Below are 23,982 nucleotides of genomic sequence, written 5' to 3'. Positions count from 1 at the left end.
AGAGAGAGAGAAAAAGGTAGCACGCCCTGTCCCACATGGGGCTAACCCACCCACCCACCCACCCTCTTTCCTTCGCCTGTAATCTGAGACCGAACGAGTCAGACACCGGGTGGGAAGACGGAACATTTATTGAGTAAAGTTTAATGCTTTATTTTGACAAACAAGGTCAACAAGGTCCCAACAAGCTTACAGGAGGACTAAGGATTTAGATTATCTAAACAGCCTACAACAACACCGGATTGGATTTGTGAAAATAGGAATTTGAACTTTTATATTCAGTCGACATGATTTCTTGCTTACGGATTGTCTTGCTCATAAATCTGGTTATTATCGGAACGAACGCTCAAGACGGTAGGCACACTTTTTTTCCAGTTATATAAGTTATATAAGTATTATCACCCAGAATGTCATGATCACGATGAGTAATGACAATGATTAGTGGTTATAGGGTTGATATATCTATAGGATTGTAAACGAATCATTCATATCAGTGGTTATTGGTTTTGTAGCCTAGTAATTATTAGTCGTTATTACTAGTTATTGATGTTGTTGTTTTTGTTGTTTTTGTTGTTGAATAACACTGAATGACTACTGTGAGAGTTTTTTTTACGAGTCATGGATTGGGAGTTAAGGGTGGATGGGTGTGACCGTTTCTCTAAAGCTCATCTGTCCGTACCAGCACAACTTTGGAAAAACCATTTAATGTGCTCTGTCTGTGTTTTCTTGTCTTTTCTCTGTTTTGACCATATTTCTCTCCCGGGAAAGCAAGCAAAATGTTTCCTCTTAGTTTCCCCTGTTGTTCTTTGACCTTGTTGGGTACTCTTACATACTTTATATAAGTTTGTAATAACTAAGATCAAAGATCAAGTTCATTGTAACTCAGCCTTTCTTTACAAGCTCCATCTTGTTATAATGCAGCGCTTGTTAAGTATATCTTTGTAGTATGAACTGGGAGATACTGACTGCTTTCGAAACTGTGCAGCACCATCGTCTCTGTGAGTGTAATGCTCTAAATATATCCCCCCTGAGCCCCCCTCCCGTGACTGGTTCGTGAAGTCAGGATTGGGTGACCACAGGCATGAAGCCCACCCCAGAACCAGATGGGCATGCTGTCTTCCTGATGGGCACATGTGATGTCCGAAATGCAAATGCCAGGGCTGCTGAAAGCCATTTTTATAGGCTGGGACTACAGATACAGGACGTGTATTGGAATGACCAATAGGATACAAGTATGTTTTGAATGACGACATTCATAATATACCTCTCTAATTGCACTAGGAAACAGAATCCCTCCATTCTTCACCTTCAAATATCTTTCAAACATCCTTAATGTTTCCTCAATTGGAACTGTGAATTGGAAATGATGGGTTTTCCTTAAGGGTTTTTTAAAGAAAGGATTTTGTTGCATGAATTACATGGTTGTTAAGGGGGAAATCACCCTTGATTCAGTTAAAGACCTTTAAAAAATCCACGTAAACAAGTCTATTCTCCATGCTATTCCCTCACAGAGAGAAAAAACACTATTTTTAACAAACGCTCTAAGTTAACAATTACTGTAGCTAGCTAACAGGTATAAATCACACGAGAAACATCAAAATATGCATTTGATGAACCTATTAAACTTATGAGAAAAAGAGAACATCATATTTTAGTCAATCATTAGCTAGCTATACAGTATGTTACCATGCCTACCATGTTCAAAGCTTAGCAAGAGAGGACAGTTGAAGAAAGAGATCATCCCTAATGTCATTGTTTAACCCACAGTTAAGTAGAGCACGAGCTTCAGTTTCAATGATCCATTATTACAAAAAACACAGAGAAGTTTATCTAGCGGAGTGTTTGTTCAATACTGGTTCAAAACCTGTTTCAGTAGCCAGAGGGACCAATCCACATCTAAATTGAGCAAAAGAGCTTCAACATTGACAAGATAAACCATTACATACTGTACATATGATTCTGTCTCAAACGTGCTTTACATTTAAATAATTGGTGCATCATTTGTTACTTTCAGGTTTGTTTATCAGACGATAACACTTTTGTTCTTCACTTTGAAAGTGCTAATTCAAAGGCGGGTTTGAAGGTGCAACAGTGTTTTGAGGCATATGAATGATAATATGTTTTTGTTTGCAATTGCAAAATCACTAGCCCATAAATACATGTTAACAAAAGCCGTTCATTTGACATGCTACATAGAACTTTAAATCATACATAGCCACTGGTGATGCCATAGGGGTTTCCAGGCTGTGTCACCATTGCGAATTGCAGCATATGTTAACAAATTCTCATTATTATTATCATTAACAAATGAATAATTTCTATACTCCCATACTTCTGCAGCGTAAGTAGGGAATAGCTTAGGGAATGGGAATTGTTAAGATGTTATTGATACCGATTCCATTATTGATTCTGCTTATCGGTGCATGTCTGCTTTCTCTGGGAGGACCTTGCTATCTGTAGCAACAATCTGTCTGTCATCATCTAAAATAAAGTAAAATGGATGAAACGGGAGAATAATATTCTAACTATTGCTTCTGCTCCCACCCTTAGGCTACTTGAAATGCTAATTTTACAGATGTTACAAGTAGCAATGTTGGCATTTTTCTTTGCCCATGACTCCTTGTTGCAAGTTTCAGAGTTTGACGTCATCATGATGCACACGTTTTTGCAATGCTCAACTGTGTCAGGGCATGTGCAAAACATGTCGGCATCGATAAGATGAATCAATAACCTCTGAGCCATTCGATTCCGATGCATCGAACAATTTGGAACTGGTTCTTGATTACCATCCCTAAGTGTAAGTGATGATAGGTAGCACTAGCGAATCAAATAGTCTAGCAAAACATGAACAAGCTAGGCCGCCCATGCAATAATGGCACCAAGGGTATGGTTTGCATGGTTACTTACATATGTAGTTAACAGATACATTATAATCCAAATTTTCATTAATAATCAACCTCAAATAGGCTACATGTGAATGAATGAATGGTCTTTATTGTCATTGCTATAGTACAGGTACCAAACAACGAAATTTAGGAGGGGGGGCTCCCCTGGTGCTAGGAAAGAAAGAAAAACTAAAAAAACAAGAAGGGAAAGGAGCTGGTTTACATAAATAAAGGCTATGTACACTATCCACTATACTATACTGTACAGATAGATGACTAGGGTTGTCATATTGCACATAGTGTGGTCCTGCTACATCTAATGTAGCAGGACCACAGGTGAACATGCAGGCTGTTCTAGGCACTGATGAGTTTCTATAGTGTACTACAGTTTTGTCTACATGCGCTCTGGGCACAGGGTCAGCTATCTTCAGCGTCACTGGAGCAGTTAGGGGTTAAGTGCCTTGCTCAAGGGCACAACAGCAGTGTTAGTTACCTTAGATATCTTGCCAGCAGCCCTCCAGTCACCAGCTTACATCCGGCTCCCTCCCGGGGTGAGGATCAAATCAGCGACCTATCGATTTCTGGCCAGCCTCTCTAACCTGTAGGCTACCTGCCGCCCCATTAATGTACATAGAGAACAGAGTTGGTGATAAAACGCAATGCTACTACATTCCGATGTCAATAGGGAACCAGTTAGGCAGCCATTGACTCTGACAACATTTCACATGATCACACATGGAGAGAAGACCAATTGTCTCCATCTTGTCTCATAGCGTATTTCTGTCAATGTGGTCAAAGGCTTTGGAAAAATCTATGAATGAATGATTGTGTTCCAGGAAACATGTTGCTCTTCTGCTATGATGTTATTGGTTTCCATTTAGAATCGCAGTTAAACAAAAGTCAGATGTCAGGCCAGGGTAAAAATAAACTTTTTTTTAAACTATGCCCTGTGATAAAAGCCCTTTTGTCCATGTCTCCTGACTTGGTGTAGGATTGATAATGCTGTATTTCCACATCTCTGGGATAATTTGTATCATTTGTGACAGGGTCTGATGAAAAAGTCGCCAAGTAGGGCAACGTAATTTCCAGATTATGATATAATCCACAGTATTATTCTTCAGAAAATCTACAAATCAGCAACATTCTCCAGCATCAAGCTGCTAAATATGAGTGCAGTTCGTGAACGGATCATTATTTTTGATTCCACATAACACTACCATTCATTACAAAGCATTTACCTCACTGTCAGTGTGTCGGCAACAAACATACAAACTTGTACATGCACACAGTTTAGTAAACAACGCACGTATGCCACAATCTCAGATTCACTTAATCGGCTGGTTTAAAAATAGAGTCAAACTGCACTGATTGGAAAAGGCCTGGAAAAGTAATTTCTCCATGTAACCTAGTACAGTGTACTTATCAATGTGAGTAGATCCATTAGGCCTCAGGACCTACCATGGGATTGACTGACAGCGTTATCTAGCTACGCCAAGTTGGTTAACATGTTGCCTAGAAAGCCTTGGGGTCAGATGTCTCTGTTGCCACCAGTGGCAGCGTTTAGCAGACCAGACTGCCACTGGAGCTTGGCTTGCGTCGTCACTAGACCAGGTGGACAGGCTATCCATTCATCCTCTGTAGAGCACAGGCTGGTCTGGTCCGCAGAAGGGTGAGCTCACCTGACCACCAGCATTTTGTTTTACCTTCCTCCTTTCATTAGACTTGGCAGATTGAATCATTGTACGCTGGTGAACTGTGGCCTCCAGCTGGATAAGTTACGTATGTGCACAGTGGCTAGCTACGCTACCAGGCTGGGTAGAACTGTTGGTGTGAATGGGTACAACATTTACATTTTACATTTTTGGCATTTAGCAGACGCCTTATTCCAAAGCGACTTACAATCAATACATTTGACTAAGCAGTGAATCATCAATCCACCAGTCGTAGCAGGAAGAGTAATCTAGCTCAGGCCAGGAGCCACTGGCAGTCACCGTGATAGTTTTTATTATTTTTTCTTTTTTATATAGACACTGGAGAAACAGTACAAGGGGGGCAGTAGAAGTCTTAGGGGACACAGTAAAGGGGAAACGTGGGTGTCTCAGACAGGAACCCCACTAATCTTGTATCCACTATTCAAATTATTCAAACTCTGGTAGGTAACTCTGTGTGAATAGGACTTAACCTTCTCTCTTTTATCTTCAGGTTATTTGTTTGGAGAGGAGCAGTCTTAGCCTATATCTTTATTTTTTATTTTTTATTGTTGGGTAGAGACAGTGGAGAGAGACAGGAAAGTAAGGAGGAGAGTGCATGTCAGCAGGGCATGGGCCGGATTCTAACCCATGCCGACATGGGCATGCACTGTCGGCACACTCATGGCCATGCCCAAAGCAATTTATGCAAGACGAATTATCCATCTCATACTTGAGTATATGAGTGGTCCATTTGTTATCACAGGCTTGAGTCGGTTCTTTCGCTGAAGTGCTACAGGCGTAGAGTAGAGAGGGCATGTGTTCAAGCCCGGCTCAGGAAGTCATATCTCCGGTTTCATCTCCAGTATGAGTCATTCAACGAGTCATTCACTGCCCCGACGGCTGTGGTGACAATAGCAGGGCCGTCATAACAAACACATCGTCACCGTGGCAACCCCTAAAACAGGAAGTATTAACTGGTGTTACAAAAAAAGTGTCATTGAACGTTTTAGCATGCAAGGGTTGTTTGCATACAAACTGTAGCTGATCTTCTATTCAAAATAAACAGTGCATTTGATATACAGACAAGGAAAATGAATGAAGTTCTAGTTTTCTGAAATCCTCTTTTCCATGTATTGATGATCATTGTGTAATTGAGTTATTTTGGTCACAGTTATTTTGGTACAAAAACTCAATTGTTGATTCAAATGTTTGTTTTGTTTTAAATCCCTCCCTATAGGTTTTGATCTTGCTGATGCCTTCGGAGACGACGGTAAGTTGTTTAATGTTTTGAGTATGTCTAATGGTGTGTGGTTGCAGTTCATGCTGAGCCTATAAGTGGTATGATGTCTGCTTCTCAGCCTATTCAGAAGATACAGTTTATATATATAAAAAAGTGTAATTGAACTTTAGGTTATATATATATATATATAGTATATTATATAGTATCGTATATAGGACCTTATGACACAATCAATCTCTTAACACATATATTGTTGGACAGTACTCCAGCATTGTTTTGCGAAACAAATCCCCGAAAAGGTTTTGGCAGAAAAATAAAGGCCAGTTTCAATTCCTACAGCTATAATTGTCTTCATAATCATGAGTGACACAAGCTTGTAATTACATTATTGAAATATAGCACATGTTTTCAATCATGTGACATCACATCCAGCCTTTTAGATGAATCATATGTTCTAATGGCATGCTAAAAAAACCTCTTTGTTTTCCTACAGACCCCACACCAGCTCCTGCTCCAAAAGTCCCGGAGAAACCCAAGGACCCCAGTCCAGGTAATAATAATAATAATAATTAATTGTATTTATATAGCGCTTTTCCGAGTCTCAAAGACGCTGACAATTATGGGAAAAACGGAAAACACAGAAACAACAAGCAACAGATAACATGAACACAGAGTTAACGAACGGAGAACCCAGTAACGCAGCAATGTCCAGGGGGGGAGGGGGGTGGCAGGGTTAGAGGAGATGGTTAGGGGTAGGGGAGGTTGTATGCATGTCCAGGGGGGGAGGGGGGTGGCAGAGTTAGAGGAGATGGTTAGGGGTAGGGGAGGTTGTATGCATGTCCAGGGGGGGAGGGGGGTGGCAGAGTTAGAGGAGATGGTTAGGGGTAGGGGAGGTTGTATGCATGGGAGAACAGGTAGGTTTTGAGGTGGGATTTAAAAGTGGAGAGTGAGGGTGAGTCTCTGAGTGGTTGAGGGAGAGAGTTCCAGCTCGTGAAAAAGCACGGTCTCCGAAGCCTTTGAGTTTTGAGGGTGGGACAGTGAGGGGAACAGTGGATGAGGATTGGAGGGTACGGGTAGGGCGGTGGGGGAGAAGGAGGTCAGTCAGGTAAGGGGGGGCCAGGCTATGGAGGGCTTTGTATGTGAGGATGAGTACTTTGAAGGTAGGTAGGAATCAGTAATGTTTCCCAACACTGGCTGTGGGATGAAACAAACTGTGGTTGTCAGTTGTTTCTGCCACAAGCAATACGAATGTAGTACTGTCGAAGCTATAAACCTGCTCCTTAAAGAGCAAGACTTATCCTAAGAGTTATGGGGCCCTATTATGCACTTCATAAGTCTTAAGCAATAAGACGAGGCGGTAGATCTAAACTTAAGACGTGGAGGCGTGGTCAAGGCCACTTTGCTATTATGCGTGCGGTAGTGGGCGCCTAAAACCCGGCGCTAAGCAAATAAAGTAGTCATGGGTGTGTTTTGGGCGTCTTCTCAATCAACCCAATCAGCGTGCCAGGTGCCATTCCCTTTAAGAACCGGCTGCGTTGAGTCTTTAGCGCTATGCTATTATGGAAGTCCTAAGAAGGAGGTCAGCGCGCTTCTCTGCAGAAGAAAGTAACAAGCTTGTGCATGAGGTCAAGGCTCGTCAGTTCGCAATCTTTGGAACGGCGCAAAATCCTCCCCGAGCCGAGGTGGTGAAACAGGCATTGGTGTTTTTCATTGCTGACCAAACGACATTATGTCAGTTACTGCCTGACGGGTGAAGCGCAGCTCATACAAGCATTGCTGCTCTGTAAACAGAATAAAATAATATATATATAGGCTATATTATACATATTTTAATAATAGGCTATAATATAATTGTAATTGCAATATATTATAGCATTATTAACAGTTGGATCACCAATTGAAAGCGCTAAAATGCTTAGATCACGAATCCAGGATTGATTTGAGATCTGTCAGCCCGAGGTAACAAAGTCGTTGCCGGTATATGCGCTCGGCGCGCCGTCTTCGTCTATCATAATTCCTTCCTAGGATATATTCCATTGTTCTCTCTCTCTGGCTTAACATTTGCCAGTGGTGGCATTTATACTGTGACCGTAATTGACGTCTTGCCGTGGAGCCACGTGCGTGTTCATGTGTGCCCACATGCATGCGCAAACCGCGGAGGCGCGCTCGTGTTTCAAAACGTGCATGAAGTCTAAACTTAAGAACTTTTCAAACCACTTCTTAGCGCTAGGAGCAAAGTCAGATCGCATAATAGCAGGGGCGCCTAGTGCACTTCATTAACATATGAACACTCCCACAATGAGTAATATATGCACGGGAGTCTTACGTCTTATGTGTGGGCGCCTATCGACACCTGCATAATAGCGGTAGCGTGTATGAAGCGCATAATAAGGGTGGCGGTAGGTCTTAACCTGGCGGTGCGTCTTAATTAAGACTTAAGACGGCAAGTTAAGAAGTGCATAATAGGGCCCATGATGTCTTATCTTACTCTTATTGGCTGCTCAATCCTATCAGATCGCAATAAGCGGTATGATGGATTACTTTAGGTTAAATAACAGCATTATTCATCTTAATCTTTTATACTTATTTCTTATTTTACATTCCTTATTTGCATTACTCATTTTCAAAAACAGCTCCTTATTGTACTTGTTGTCAATCTATTCATTCAACCGTTGGTTGAGTAAGACATGTATTCCTTATCTTATCCCATTCCATTAAGGCTCTCTTAGAGAGATAGTCCCAGTTATTGTTACCACATCACATAAGCATATGATAAGCAACGGTCATAAATAATACATTCAGTGCCTCAAACAAACATCTTTTTAGGCCCAAGCACAATGCTATTACCTAATGCATTTATAATGACAAGCACAGCTTCAATAAGAAAAAAAGATGGTCTTAAGTCCCTACGTGTGTGTGTGTGTAGGTCAAAACTCACCAGCTTGGGTGGTGCTCATTTCCCAAAGGAGGTTTTGTCCTTTTTGACTGGTGACCCCATACATTTGGTTGCAGAGACCACAAACCCAGTAGGCAGAGTAAGGTGTAGACAGAATTAAACTAAAATCTGTTTCTGTCAATATTTTCAGAGATTTAAGCTATATTTTCTTGAATATATATCTAAATATTGATCATCTGACTCCAATGTAATTATAACCATGTGCAAATAATTGTTCAGACTGTGCTTATTTAGTGCAAGAAAGGTCAAATGAAATGAATCAGATGAGGCTTTAATAATAATGTATACTTATAAATCTAGTACAAGGCAAATACTTAATAGAGAAACGTTAAAGAGAGAGAGAGAGAGAGAGAGAGAGAGAGAGAGAGATGTTACATTCTAGTAGAGAGAGAGAGAGAGAGAAAGAGAGAGAGAGATATGATGACAACCTCACTACAGGACCCAGGACAACAGCCCCCGTACTAGTCTCTGACCTCTGCTATCATCCTATCAACAACCACAGTATTTAAATGAGGAGCTGTCGATAAGGAGACCACCAACCGACATTCATATTATTGAATCTGAACTGATAACATCACCGTTTAGACACCTCAACACATTCACAGAGCTCACAGGCATTCCCCGGGGGGATAGTAAACTTAAGACAATGGAAACGTGGAAACGTGGAAACGTTCCCTCTTCAAAGGCTTGCCGCCTCTAGATAGTGAACAGGCCTAGCACACAGATCAGTACATACAGTAATAATAAAGCCATCATACAGTTTCCCCACAATTTACAGTACATGACCTGAATGGTGTCAACGTGTTGTTTAATCACTAAAAGACACCATTTCTGAAATCTACGTGTTCACAAAAGCTGTCATTTTGAATTTGGTCCCAAAAGCTGTTGATTCAAATGTTTATTTTGTCTTGCACATTATAGCAGACCAATGATTTTTATTTTTTCCTAGAATTGGACCTGTCTGATTTCTTCGGTGAAGACGGTAAGGTACTAGATCTTCTGAGTAGAAGTCTGATGGTGTGTTCATGCTGAATATATAAGCGGTACAATGTCTGTTCCCTCACCATGTTCAGGCGATGTTACGACCTCTGCCTGTTTTGAGTTGTTGCTATGACACAATCAGACTCTTACTGAATTGAAGGTATTTTCTTTGACAGTATTTTAGGTTAGCAAAGGAATGCACTGAAAAGGTTTTATGTTTAATCTTAAATGCTGGACATTTCCCATAAAAAAACTACTGTATTACATGCTTGACAATAATATGCCATATTATTGCTCTCATCATCAGACATTTTTATAATTTGTTTACTCAGATTTCACTGTATACTAGCTGATTAGTTTAGATAGTTTGTCCAGTGTGCGATTTGTGTGGTCAGTTATAACCTCTGTTTCAAATGGTATAGCTGTAACATTACAGTAACACATTTGTCCTAAACTGGATTACCTTTATCTTCCCACCCTCAACTACTAGTGTTGCACTGTGTTCAGGGTTGCCAGATGGGATTGACAATTTCCAGCCTAACCATACTCTAGAAACCGCTAAATCCACCAAAAACCACCAGCCCAAAACCTAGATTGTCAGAAAACCGCTAATTACTATTGGGCAGGTGCCCATCTCCTGCCCCCTAAACTGTATGTCTGTTGCCAATGGTGATTGTAAAATTTAAAAAAAACCTGCACATTGTATGTAGCTATTAGGGCGTGTGTTTTAACTCCAGCCCAACCCGCCAAATGCTTTTTTTCCCGGCCCACTGTGATCAAAAGTAGCCCATTCGGCGGTAACCCGCCCCATCTGGCAACCCTTACTGTGTTTCCTTTCACAGATTCATAGTTGTAAGGCTCATTCAAATGAGAACATCTTGAATTGCCGACATGGAGGAGGCAGAGAATGATGGTATACAGTTGACTGGAGCCTTTTTTAATAGTTCTTCCTAAATTCATGTTGCCCCTTAGACCCCCCAAAGACTGACAAACCAGCTGTCGTCCCTCCCGTCCCTCCTAAAGACGGCGGAACCGGTAAGGCACTAGGATATGCTTACATAATTCAATTACCTGACAATGGTACAATGTTGATCCACCAAAGGAATGATCATTTTCGAAACTACTGTCTTGGTCAAGAGCACTCAAGGTAATCTCTGTTTTTCATTTGTGCTCTCAGGAGATCTTGATCTTCTAGATGCCTTTGGCCACGATGGTAAAGACTTGACATCATACACATCTTTATTTAGTGTATTTCAGTGTGGAATATGTGTTTTATAATAGATATCATGTGTATTATTCCAGAGCCCACAGCTGCCCCGGCTCCTAAACCTGTAGACCCCAAGAAACCTGCTGGAGGTGAGTACAGGGTTCCCGCGCTGGTCTTAAAAAGCCTTAAAGTCTACAATCCAACAATCCAACTCATAAGGCCTAAAAAGGTCCCAAATTACAGTTATTCGATCTAAAAATGAGGTGCTAGGTCTTAAAAATGAGATCCTGCAAGGAAATCAGCCCGACCACATCTGTTTACGCGGAAATTAATCAAGCTGGAACCCAAATAATGCCAATTCGCTTCCTTTTTTGTCTGTATGGCAGTGAAATCCCTAATGTCATCACCTTGAGGATGACAAAAAGCTATTTTAGGTTTAAAATTCTATTCAAAGAGATCTAAAAAGGTCTAAAAAGGTCTAAAATGTGATTTGTTGTAACTTGTAGGAACCCTGTTTATTGTTACGTCCCATTATACAAGGATAAAGGCCGATTTAAGCTTCTGCGTCGAATTTACGCGCGTAGCCTGCGTAGACTACGTAAGGGGTCTCGCACTTTACACTTCTGCGTAGGTCGCTCTGCAATTACACCGTCACATCGCTAGGTGGCAGTGTGTTTTCTATGCCCCTGTGCTGTGCCTCTTCCGGTTAGGAACTCAACGGAGCTCAAAGCTCAAAGCGGCATAATAGCGATCTTTTTGTTGTTATGCTTGTTGTAAATAAAAGTTCTATGATGCATTGAAATGACATTAAACTAAGATAATACGATGGTTATCATAATTTTTCAAATCTTTATTAATAAGTAATTACAGAAAAAGTAAATGACATTTCTGTCATGGCTTCCGCATTTTGGCCGAAGAGAGAGTCGGAATCTTGTCGGAATCATGTGCTACCAAGCGGACCAATCACAGAGCTTATGGTTGCGTAGAAACTGACGCGTTCTTAAATTTTTGGAGATGTGCACGTCAACCCTCTCCGTAGGCAATGGAAGGCCACGCGGGACTACGCAAGGCTACGGCGTCGATTTTACGCAGAAGTTTAAATTGGCCTTAAGAGAGGAAGATTCTTAGTCTTCAGTTCCTCGACATTGCAGCAACCCAAGTAAAGTGGCGATAGTTATAAAATGCAAGTGAGACAATTAGGACAAGTGACAAATGAAAGAGACAAATTGAGCAATAAAAGAAGTAATACAATATATAATTAATGTAAATAGCATGAGTATTATGAATCCAGGATTAATTATATAAAACATGACGGAAAGAAGCTCCTCAACACCTTAGATGACGTCATGGGCAGAAATAGTAACTCAACTCCATCTTTCATTGAAGCGGAAGGGTCTTTAACTAAACTACTCTAACTAAACCGATAGATATCGCCAATTATTTCAACGATCACTTTATTGACGTATGTAGCGTAAGTATGTAAACTCAGGCAGGAAATGCCAACACCACACTGTAAGCCATTGTACACATACTAGACAAAATAATGAAAGAGAAGAACTGCTGAAAGAGAAGAAAGTGACTTTAGAAGAAGTGGAAAAATTATTATTATCAAAAATGAGAAACCACCTGGTATTGACAACTTGAAAGGAAAGCTATTGAGGAAGTGTAGCGGACCATATTGTCACTCCCATATGCCACATCTTCAAACTTAGTCTTGACTGTAATATTCCCTTGACTGTAATATGCCCACAAACCTGGAAAGAGGCTAATGTAATCCCTCCACCAAAAAATGCTGATGCTGCCTTTTCTGGCTCCAACAGCAGACCAATCAGCTTGTTATTAGCAAACTGTTTAAAAAAAAAAAACTGGCCAAATACAAAGCTATTTTTCTATGAACAATTTAACAAGCAACTACCATCACGCTTATAGGAAAGGGCACTTAACCTGCACAACGCTCACTCAAATGACAGGTTGGCTGAAAGATATTGATCAACAGAATATTGTAGGAGCAGTTCTACTAGACTTCAGTGCTGCCTTTCATGCCATTGATCATAACTTGCTATTAAGGAAACTTTACTCCATCTGCCTGTGGTAACTACACAATTCCAAAAACCCAAACCAAATCGAAACAACGTGCAGTGCTTTTATAGAGCTATGGTTGAATGGAACGCCCTACCAGGTCATATCTCAAAAACCCAGAATAAAATCTGTTTAAAAAAACAGAGTATTTTAATTATATTTCTGTTATTTATTGTTGTGTGTGGATGGTTCTTCTTTGTTATGTGTTTTTGTGATGCTCACCAACAACTGAGGCTGTGAGCATTGCTGACTTTTATTTTGTGTTTGTTTTTGTTATTTGTTGTTATGTATGTTGATGTTTTTCTTTTTTGTTACATGTTTTTGTTATGATTTCTCGTATATGTTCTGTGTGGACCCCAGGAAGAGTAGCTGATGCTATTTTTCATCAGCTAATGGAGATCATAATAAATGAAATCAAGCACTCGGTGGATGTAAGAGGTAGTGTTGAGTAAAGTGACAGTGCTTAGGAGCAGGGCCCAATCCCAATTCACCCCTACGGCTTCGTTTTGTGCGTTCACGTTTAGGGTAGGGGTGTCCCAATTAATATTTCATCGAGGGCTAGGGGGAAGGGGGAGGGCTATCCACGGCTTCGTTTGGAGATTTTTCATGACCAGACTACATTCGGAGCCATACCGCTCGCTCCCACAATGCATTGCGAATCATCTACAGAAATCTGATTTCGCTCTATTCAATGCGGAAGACAGCCCCAAATGTCATTTACTTTTTCTGTAATTAAGGTAGTCCTTGGTGTGCTTGGGGATAAATAGTCCTCGGTAGGCTTGTTCACCGGCCTGATCCCCTGGGGGAAGTAGCTGTTGGTTAGCTTACGAGTTTTGGCCCGAGGCTCCGTCTTTTGGGCGACATCAGTTCGAACAGATGATTGGTAGCTGGGGGGGGGGGTCCTCATCCAAGTCACATGATGTGCGAGCTAACTAATCTTCCTGTCTGCTAAACTCCGCTGCTGTTTAAATAACTTTTAGCTGTTTTCAAAGTAATTATGCAGGTGTTACGGTCAGGGGTGCCGCTACTTACTAACTAGTGATATCCATTTAGCACCATTAGTGCTAGCGCTATCCCCCCCTCTAAGGTTAGCTGCGATGATCATTGATAATTTTCTTCGTTTTCAGGCAAAAAATAAAATAAATGTTGTCAACTTTTTGGGCCATCACCAGTTTGCAACCCTGAGCTGGGGTCTTTGATGATCCTCCGGGCTTTGCTGTCACACTGTTTGTTGTATATGTCCTTTGTTATATATGTATATGTTCTGCAATATTTTCTATTCATAGATGGATTTGATCTATATGATGCTCTTGGCCCAGGTAACGTCATCTTTGGTTTCAGGTGGTCTTGGGATGAGGGTCTTTTGGGTGCAGGTGTTCTGGCTCTGACGGTTTCATTCATGGTGTCATGGTTCTCTCTCTGTCCCTCCCTGCTGACTCATGGCTCTCCGCCCCTTCCTGTTGTCTCAATGCCAAAATCACAACTTGCAGGGGATGATGACATCCAAAGCTACTGTCTAATCTGATTTTGCTTTTTCTCTGCCTATACTCACTAAGTACCCTCCTCTATATCCAGTGACTCTCACCTACTCTTAATATAATAATAATAATAATAATAATAATAATAATAATAATAATATTATTATTATTATTATTATTATTATATACTGTATGCCATTTAGCAGGTGTTTTATCCAAAGTGACTTGCATGGGGGTCCAGTGAGTCCATGCGTAGCGGGTATTGAAGCCACAACCGCATTGGTAGCGCTTTACCACACAGCCACACAGGAGCCCTTTCAGGATCAGCCTTTGAACGTTCATGATCTGCTACAACATTACTTGCAGATCTCAGATTTGGGATAAAATTGTATATTGGATAAGTAAGGAAGTCAATCTCTGCCTGTTATGCATGACAATTTATTTTTTTATTGTTTTATCACCTGTAGATGAACCCACTAAACCAGCAGTGGTTCCACCTAAAGATGGGGGTACCGGTAAGTCACAAAGTATGAAATGGAGAACTCGGGTTTCCTTGGTGTAACGATGATGATACTCACAGAGGTTACTCTGCTGGTTACTCCTCCAAGGTGGGGGATCCTTTGGAGATGAGGACCTGTTTGATTTGGCCGGCGGCGGCGGCGGCGACTACAAACCTGATGCCGGCAAAGGAGGCGGCAAAGGAGGCGGTAAGGCACTGAGGACTTTCTCTATCAATGTTCTGTCAGTCTCATAAGAAACACATCTCTGAATGCACACCACGTCGAACCTTGAAGCAGATGGTGGTTATTTGAGTTACTGTTGCTATCAGCTCGAACCAGTCTGGCCATCCTCCTCTGACCTCTGCCATCAACAAGGCATCTTCGCCCCCAGAGAATTTCACTGGTTATTTTCTCTTTTTCTGAAAACAGATTCTCTGTTACCCCTAGAGATGGTTGTGTGGGAAAAATCCCAACAGATCAGCACTTTCTGAAATACTCAAACCAGCCCGTCTGGCACCAACAACCACGCCACGTTCAAAGTCACCTCAATCACCTTTCTTCCCCATTCTGATGCTCGGTTTGAACTTCAGCAGGTCGTCTTGACCGTGTCTACATGCCTAAATGCATTGAGTTGCTGCCACGTGATTGGCTGATTCGATATTTGCGTTAACATGCACTTGAAAAGGTGTACCTAATGAAGTGGCCGGTGAGTGTAGAATAGAGTTATCTCACTGAAAAGGGAACCAGAAAAGAAATGTCCATTGTTTCCAGGGGAAAATTAATTGCAGTGCTAATTCACAAAAGACTTACTCTGCAGAATGAAAACAAAACAGTTCTGTCTCAAAACTCCAGGAACTTTTTTTTGTTCTTCCTCCATAGTCAGTGTATGGAAGTAATTACTTGTTCTTACAACAACAACAAAAAAAGAAAGGGAGAAAAAACCCATGGTTACCTATTTAATCAGTGCCATATGCTTGTTAGTCAGATCTGATGCTGCGTGATACTGTGTAGAGACCCGAGGGCTGGACTAAACTAAAACAACCTCATTAAACAAACTGGGAAGATATCTGCCCTCCCTTTCCACGTCAACCACTTTCAACGACTTTTTAACGTCGCTATAAATCTCTAAATGTGCAGATGCTGTGTATACTGTTTGTTGTTCATGTACTTACTGTCTTTGTGTGGACAGTATGTGTTTCCACACAAACCTTTTCTCATTTTGCTTTGTTTTGTTTTGGATCTAGCACGCGCAAGTGACCCCGGTGCTTCTGATCCTAATGGTCGGTTTTATGGCACTTTTCTGTTCATGATTAGTTTCTGACATTCTTGTGTGCTCCTCAACTTGCTTGAAACACATACTTCTGTCAAGACAAAAGTTTATAAAACAATGGATTTAATGTATCTTCTGTCTTTCTCCCCAGGAGATGGTGCCGCTGCAGATCAGCCTCAAGGTAAGTCAATTCACTCTATTTAATGTTATTTCTATAGGAGTTATGTGATCCTTCTTCCTTCATGTCTTAGCATTGTCCAGGGTTCCCGCGCTGGTCTTAAAAAGCCTTAAAGTCTAAAATCCAGCAATCCGATTCACAAGGTCTAAACAGGTCTCAAGTTTCAGTTATTCGGTCTAAAAAAATTAGGTGCTAGGTCTAAAAAAATGAGATTAGCTTGTCATGCAAGGAAATCAGTCCGACCACATCTATTTACGTGGGAATTAATCAAGCTGGCACCAAAGAAATGCCAATCCGCTGCCAATTAATTTAATTAATTTTGCCATTTAGCAGACGCCTTTATCCAAAGCGACTTACAATTACGAATTACAGGGACATTCCCCCTGGAGTAACTGAGGGCTAAGTGCCTTACTCAAGGGCACACTAGTAGTGGTGTGGTTTCAGGCGGGATTTGAACTCACAACCTTCCGATCACAAGTCCAACTCACTATCCACTAGACCACCACTACCCCGCAATTTCCTTAGTTAGTCCAGCTCACGCCCCTGTGACACTCATCTGCACCATATGCCAAAGGCCCATAGCCTATATATTCGTCTTTTTTAATATACGGTAGAAAGAATCAGGATATGTGACAATTTAATTTGAGCAAATTGTATTCAAATTGTGCTCAGAGGGAATTATTTTCACCAGACATTATGACCGAAGAGGTTTAAATATGTCGGACTTCAACAGATTCTACCGGACAAAGACCGGTAAAAACCGGTTAACAGAAACCCAGAGCCCATTAATAATGTCTGTGGAAGTACCATACACATAGGACTATACATTATGTGTCACAGCCGTTTCCTCTTTCCTGTCCCTTGGCTGGGGGACAGGTTGACTGATTACGTCTGTATCCGCACCTTCTCCTCTCAACGACATTCTGTTGTCTTGCCGCAGATTTCATTGTTAAAGGGTCACCGATTTTAACCTCATATTCATTATGAAAATGATAAGAACAAACGGTCCTAAGAAAATGACCAGAGGTAAAAACATTGTCGAGGTAAACACATTTTTAATTCAGTGATTCTCCAAAAAAACACAGCCAGGGTGGAGGGCGTTTGCAGCTGGAGTTTTTGAAGATGACGGATTTGTTTTATGACATCAGGACCTTTTCTTCTAACTCTTTTGACTACAGAATGAGACAATCCCTGTGTTAACATTACGTAGGCTCTGGTGTGGTGATAATAAATACGAGGTAAACAAATAACAAATCGGTGAAGTGCCCCTTTAACATAGCTGCTATAGTAGGCAGCTTCGTACAACTGTAACTTGATAACTATAAACACACCGACGATACTGGGCCGGCCAGTCTACCATGTCTACCATTACATTGTTGAGGCTCAGAGTTGTAGGGGATTGCAGCTCACTTTGGGTGTCAGGGTGCACTCCACCCGGGGCTACCTAGCAGGCTAGCGCGGCTACCTGCTAGCGTCCTCAGCCTGTACAGATTGAATAGGGTTTCAGTGAATCCGCATCCCATTGGGGTGTTTTGAGGGTATATCAGGGATATTGAGATGTTTTGGGGGTATTAATCTGCTGGTTGCAACATTGGCTGTCCTTCAAAGAACCTGGATTAGATTTGTAACCTCCATAAACCACCATTATTAAGATTGATTGGCTTAATTGGGTTAAGACTATTAGCTATACTCTAAAACCCTGCTACGGTTGTGTGTCGTTGCAGATCTAAATCTTCTGTGGGTTCAGTTCCAGAAGCTGCTAGAAGATGCTAACATACCAGAGAGCTTCCATATTTGGATATCCAACGTAAAGCGAGTAGTGGCGCCTCTGTTACAGAGGGCCATGGAGCTTTTGGATATGGTCCAATGATATGGTCCCAGTGGATCTCAGGAAGTCACATGCCTACTGTATGTACTTATCTAGGTCTTCAGGACGGAGGTTGCATGGTATCACTGCTTTTACATGTTTTGGAATGCCTCTCAGAACTAATGTTACAAAGCAATGGTTGGTATGCTCCTGTTTTCTCGGTGGGGGTAGTAAAGGGCAAAGTGCATAGGGTTTCCCTTTAAGGAATGGGTGTGTGTTTACTTTTAGGTCCCACCCTTCGCTCTACTTTCTGAGGTTCCATGAGGTCATTGCTATTTTTTTGTGGTACACACAGGCTTTCAGAGATTCTGAAAAAAGGGTTCTGTGAAGGGACTTTTCTTTCTTTTTCTACAGCTTTAAGATACTGTCTGGTTTTAAGGTTCTCTTATAGGACAAGCAACCTTGTCAAACCTGTTCATGTGTTGTTAATTTCAATGTGTTCTTCTCCTTTTATTGCTGCATATTTATTTGCCGGTGCGAGCCAGTCACAGGTTTTTGGTACTTTCTTTCCCTGTGGCACTAGAGTAATACACACACACACACACACACACACACACACACACACACACACACACACACAGTTATGTACATGTATGACTCCCCACATCTCAGTTTTGGCTCATGTCCAGTCATGTCTAGTCCTATATACACACACGTCTAGTAGTTCCATATTTCTCAGCATGGTTTATTTTCATGATAGAATGAGAAAAGAGTATCATCTCAAGTTAACCAAAATGATGACATGATGACATGATGACTGCTAAATGCAAAAGCATGGCTGAAATGTTTCTGACACCAAAGAAGGCCTTTGTCACTTCTTGTCATAACACCCTGTCATAAACTGCGAGAGCTTCACCACCCCTCTGGAGCCCTAGGCAGCACACATTCCTAACATCGCAAACATTCAGAGCAGTCGGATGACCTCACAGACAATTAGTTACTTTGAATCAACTGAAAGATTGTCATTTTACAAGCCTGTTTTAATGTGGGGTGTGTGTGTGTGTGTGTTTCCTGTATGTTGTAGTCATTTTCTATTCATTTTGTGTAACGTGTAAATGAGGAATGGTGGGTACTTTTCTTTGGTCTGGCTCATTTGAATGCCAAATGTTGTTAAATTAACATATTTCTCATAAAGGTGAGATTGTGTGGACTGTGGGTCTATGATAAAGAACGTGATTATCAACCTTGAGTTGTAATTGTGTATGTCTTGTGGTCTTAATAAAACATCCTGAATGGTTGGCTCAGTGTGTTTTGATTGATGGTCGACTCTGCAGATAACGTGTCACACACGTTGGGAGGTGTAGGTGGAGCAAACTGATGGCAGGCAGACTGGCTCTTTAAGAATGTAGCTTGCATGTGTGAAATGACGGTTATTGGACTGTACAGTGTACAGGGGCGTAGCATTCTCTCGCAGTAAGTCACTGTTTATTGAGGTGTCATCCAGGTTTTTTTCCTCCAGGCCAACGCCCTGTTTCTGCATGGCACACCACCCCACCACACCACACTACGCCCAGTCGCCTACGCCTACTTTTACTCATCTTTACAGTATGGATTTCGATCTAAAAATCGAGTTTGCACATGTCGCTAGGTTACAGTAAGGTTTATTCAGACAGTTCCAGAGTTTGGTAACTGTCATCCCCTTTGTACATTGTTGCTTTGTTATGTGTCGTCCTTGGGGTCGGGTGTGTGTTCCACATCCTCTTTATCACCGTCTGGTGGTCAAGGCTTTGTGCAACGCTCGGTTGTTTGTTGTTTTGTTATTGCAGTTGACACATTCAGTTGCTATAAGGCATTTCCACAGAGAAACGGAAATTTGTGCTACAGTTCATAGCTCTCAGTATTACAGGATTTTCCAGGCACACTTTCCAGCACATTGCTGACAGATGCTGTAATGAAAAAAGGCTCTTGACCGCCACCTTGTGGAATAACATTTCAGTTTCAAATTATTTAATGGAAAAAAAAATGTAATCCCATTTCTAACCCCTGTGCTTAATGTTAGCGTAATTATGCATTGTTATGAATAACATATACAAAAGACAAAACAAGGTAACATGAACATACATGACTACTCTAATTTATTTTTTCTGTTGTAGAAGCTGGATCTGGTCAGATCGCTGGGATAGTGAGCGCAGTAGGAGTGGCTATCCTCGGTGCAGCGACTAGCTACTTCGCCTACCAGAAGAAGAAACTGTGTTTCAAGCTGCAGGGGGGTGAGTTTCTTTGTTACCTGTGAATTTGGATTGGGAATAGGACAAGTCCCAACTGTAGAGGCTGGCACAAGTATTGTGGAGGCTTCTTAACCATCAAAATAGTCTCTACATGTGTCGTACGTTCCAACAAACAGTTCCAAAAAAGGCAGAGTGACACGTGTATAAAAATAAACACGTTATTTTATTTCCTCAAAAGTGAATATGTCTCCATCAGCATTATCCATACTACCGATCATGTCGGCTACAGTCTATCACTGTCTTGAACTGTCGATTACTGTTCACAACTGTCGATTACCGTTCTTGAAACTAGTTTGCTGCCACGAACATTCCCTTTCCTTTATATACCAAGGAATATTATATATACCGTACTGTATATACCTATATACCTTGCTATCATAGAAAAGGGCCACCATGAGGTCTGCTCTATAAGTATACAAACCTGGATGCTTTTTAATGCCTGAACAGCTTTTTAAAAACTCAACTGTGATAAAACAGAGGTTGTCCTCACTGGTTAAAAGTCGCACATCAACAACGCCATTGAGGATGTGAAGGTCACAGCCTCTACACATGCCAAAAACCTGGGAGTCCTCCTTGACACAACCCTATCATTTGACACCCACAATAAAACACGACAGCTGTCCTCATTTCACCTCAGGAACATTGCCCGGATCTGGCCGTTTCTCTCCTTTTTTATGACCGACTCATACGTGCGTTCATCTCCTCACATTTGGACTATTGCAGTGCCCTGCTCCTCCTCCGCCTCCCCTCCCATCTGCTCAACAAACTACGACACGTACAAATCAAATCAAATCAAGTTTTATTTGTATAGAGCATTTCTCACAAGATGTGACTCAATGCGCTTCACATGATGACAGAGCCGCAAGCAGGCAAAGGTAAAAAACCTGTAAACCTGTAAACCTGTACACTGTGCATCCAGGAACATTCCCTTGCAGCCCTCTACTCATAGAGCGATTACTACCAGTTTGAGTTGTACAAAACCACATCCACCCCCACCCGCCATCACATCACCCCAGTACTCCAGGACCTCCACTGGCTACCTGTCCATCAAAGGATTGACTTCAAAGTCCTGCTCCTCACTTACAAGGCCCTGTACATGGCCCTGCCCCAGCGTACATGGCTCTGCCCCAGCGTACATGGCTCTGGCCCAGCCTACATGGCTCTGGCCCAGCCTACAAGGCTCTGCTCCAGCCTCTCTCTCTGAGCTCCTCTTGCTGGCCCCACCCGCTCCCTTGACTCTGGCCTCCTCCCTGTCCCCAGAAACAGACTCTGAACTACGGGTGACAAAGCTTTCTCATCTGCTGCTCCTGGCCGGTGGAACGCTCTCCCCCACTACGTCAGAGCTGCTGACAGTTTTAAGATCTGACTCTTTTAAGATCTTATGTACAGTATGTGTTCTGTGACTATCCTCCTATATTTTAGTTTGGTATTTTGGATATTATTCACTGATGTAAAGTGCTTTGAGTCCATGAGAAAGCACTATACAAATGTAATGCATTGTTATTATTATTATTATTATTATTGTTATTATTATTATTATTATTATTATTATTATTATAAAGCCATGTTCATGACACACCATGAGTTTACAGTGCTGTTCTTTATTTTCCTCCTTTCAGGCGTGGACCCGGACCTGGAAAGTGGCAAGGACCACCAAGGTACCCAGTCTGAACCCCAAGGTAGGCGCCAGTATTAACTCATCACTTTGTATTCATGGTGTTGCCATGTATGTGCTGCTGTATATTTATAATAATAATAATAATAATAATAATAATACATTAGACTTATACAGCGCTTTTCTAGTCACTCAAAGACACTTTACAAACTGAAAAGATCGTAAATGTCAAGATAATGATCTGACATAAAGATCTTTTTGTCAGCAATTGACATTAACATCTTTATGAACAGAACATAACGATCTTTATGTCAGCAATTGAGTACTTAACCTTGTTCTTAGTCAAATGCTTCCATTTTGTTGTCATAATATGTTTTCCAACTGTGCTTTGGCTGATTCCAGTTCTCAGTAACCTGCTGAGCTCATCATCCTAACTGCCTTCGGGTCAGCGCCATCTACCGCCGAGGCAGGCGTCCACTGCTGCCCCCAGTGGGCAAAAGAAATAAATCATCTAAATCTGTCGACTCATTTGATAATTCTCTTTCGAAAAGTTGTATGTTTTCTTGACGTTCGTGTCTTCCCTAGCTGTGTAGCGATGTTTAGATTGTACAACTTGAATACATTGAACACATTTTTAGCATTGATTTTTGTTGTTGTTGTTGTTGTTGTTGTATAGAATTTGTATAATGAAAAGTGCCTAAATGCAAGTTGTGTGGTGGATTTGATAGGACATGCATGATATTATTTGGTATAGGGATCGGTCTCTCTCAGAATGTGTTCGCTGCGTTATTTTTGTTGAGTCTTCTTGAATTTTTGAGGGCATGCCACTCGGTGGTGTGTGTAGGGGAAAGATGTACAATATCCACACAATGTCAAACAGCCAGATAAACATCTTACGCATGTTCATTTACAAAAGACTACTCTCTATTGTGAGATGTGGTCATATTTTTCTGTGTATGTTAAAAGTGATACTTGTTTTTCGGTTTTATGTGTGGTTGCTTGATGGATGTTGAACTGAAATTGACACATGATGGATTAATACCAAAATGTCCAACCAGAGTACTGTGTGTGCCTTCTCACTTGTGCTGTAAATACTGATGAAGAATGTGTATAAAAGCACTGCTGCTTTTTGCCGCTGTGTGATGTCTATGAAGTTGTTCAGTGCCTGCTTCTCAGTAGTAACTGCCGCTCATAGTTGAACCTTCTGAAACTGAACTGAAGACGTTTCAGTTGAAATGAAACATCTTATGATGGTTATTACTTTATATCATAGCTCTGTGCTCGTTCATTAATAATACATACATCATTTGTTAGCTTACAGTTTTGACAACACATTTGTTTTGAGGACTTATTTGCTCATGAGTTTGCGATTTTGGACTGTTACTAGATACCTTGTTGTTATCAATAAAGGTGCCCTTTAACAATGCTTTGGCATTTTTTGTTTCATTATTTTTAATGAATTTCTTTAGCCAGATGTTTTGTTAGATTGCAGTGTATTTCCTAACAGAAAATAATGGTAGGTTCTACGATACTGTGATAAATGTGTACTTTTATGTGTTACGTAAATAGTTTTTATTGAAAATATTTCATTATAATACCGATTTGAACACCAGGAAGATTGACTGATAGTGAGTGAATGGAATGAGCCTGCACAGTTTCAGGTATTGAACTAGAGAGCAGAGGTCAGAGGTTAAAGGTCCTGCTTATTGCACAAGAGTTGGCATCGACGACCAGTTGAATGACCACATGACCAAAGACTCAAACAGACTCTCTGATTTGTTCTAGCTAATCCTATAAAAACAGGAGATGC

At 41.2% G+C, this 23,982-nt stretch overlaps 1 protein-coding gene across 1 annotated transcript; it reads left to right on the top strand.

Annotated features, from left to right (window-relative positions):
- The first annotated feature begins 212 nt into the window (after positions 1 to 212).
- On the top strand, positions 213 to 22,638 carry cd99 (CD99 molecule). The gene is made up of 14 exons (XM_080527868.1): positions 213 to 351; positions 5,811 to 5,843; positions 6,307 to 6,363; positions 9,719 to 9,751; positions 10,723 to 10,785; positions 10,928 to 10,963; positions 11,053 to 11,106; positions 14,323 to 14,355; positions 14,982 to 15,029; positions 15,123 to 15,221; positions 16,436 to 16,465; positions 20,423 to 20,539; positions 22,177 to 22,236; positions 22,575 to 22,638. The coding sequence occupies exons 1-14, from the start codon at positions 285 to 287 to the stop codon at positions 22,604 to 22,606; spliced, it is 762 nt and encodes a 253-aa protein (XP_080383994.1). The 5' UTR covers positions 213 to 284; the 3' UTR covers positions 22,607 to 22,638.
- The last annotated feature ends 1,344 nt before the right edge of the window (positions 22,639 to 23,982 follow it).

Source organism: Nansenia antarctica, assembly GCF_963989245.1.
Source record: "Nansenia antarctica genome assembly, chromosome: 3".
In the NCBI taxonomy this organism is placed as follows: domain Eukaryota; kingdom Metazoa; phylum Chordata; class Actinopteri; order Argentiniformes; family Microstomatidae; genus Nansenia; species Nansenia antarctica.
Note: the sequence above shows the minus strand (reverse complement) of the source record. Positions and strands in the feature narration are given on the sequence as shown.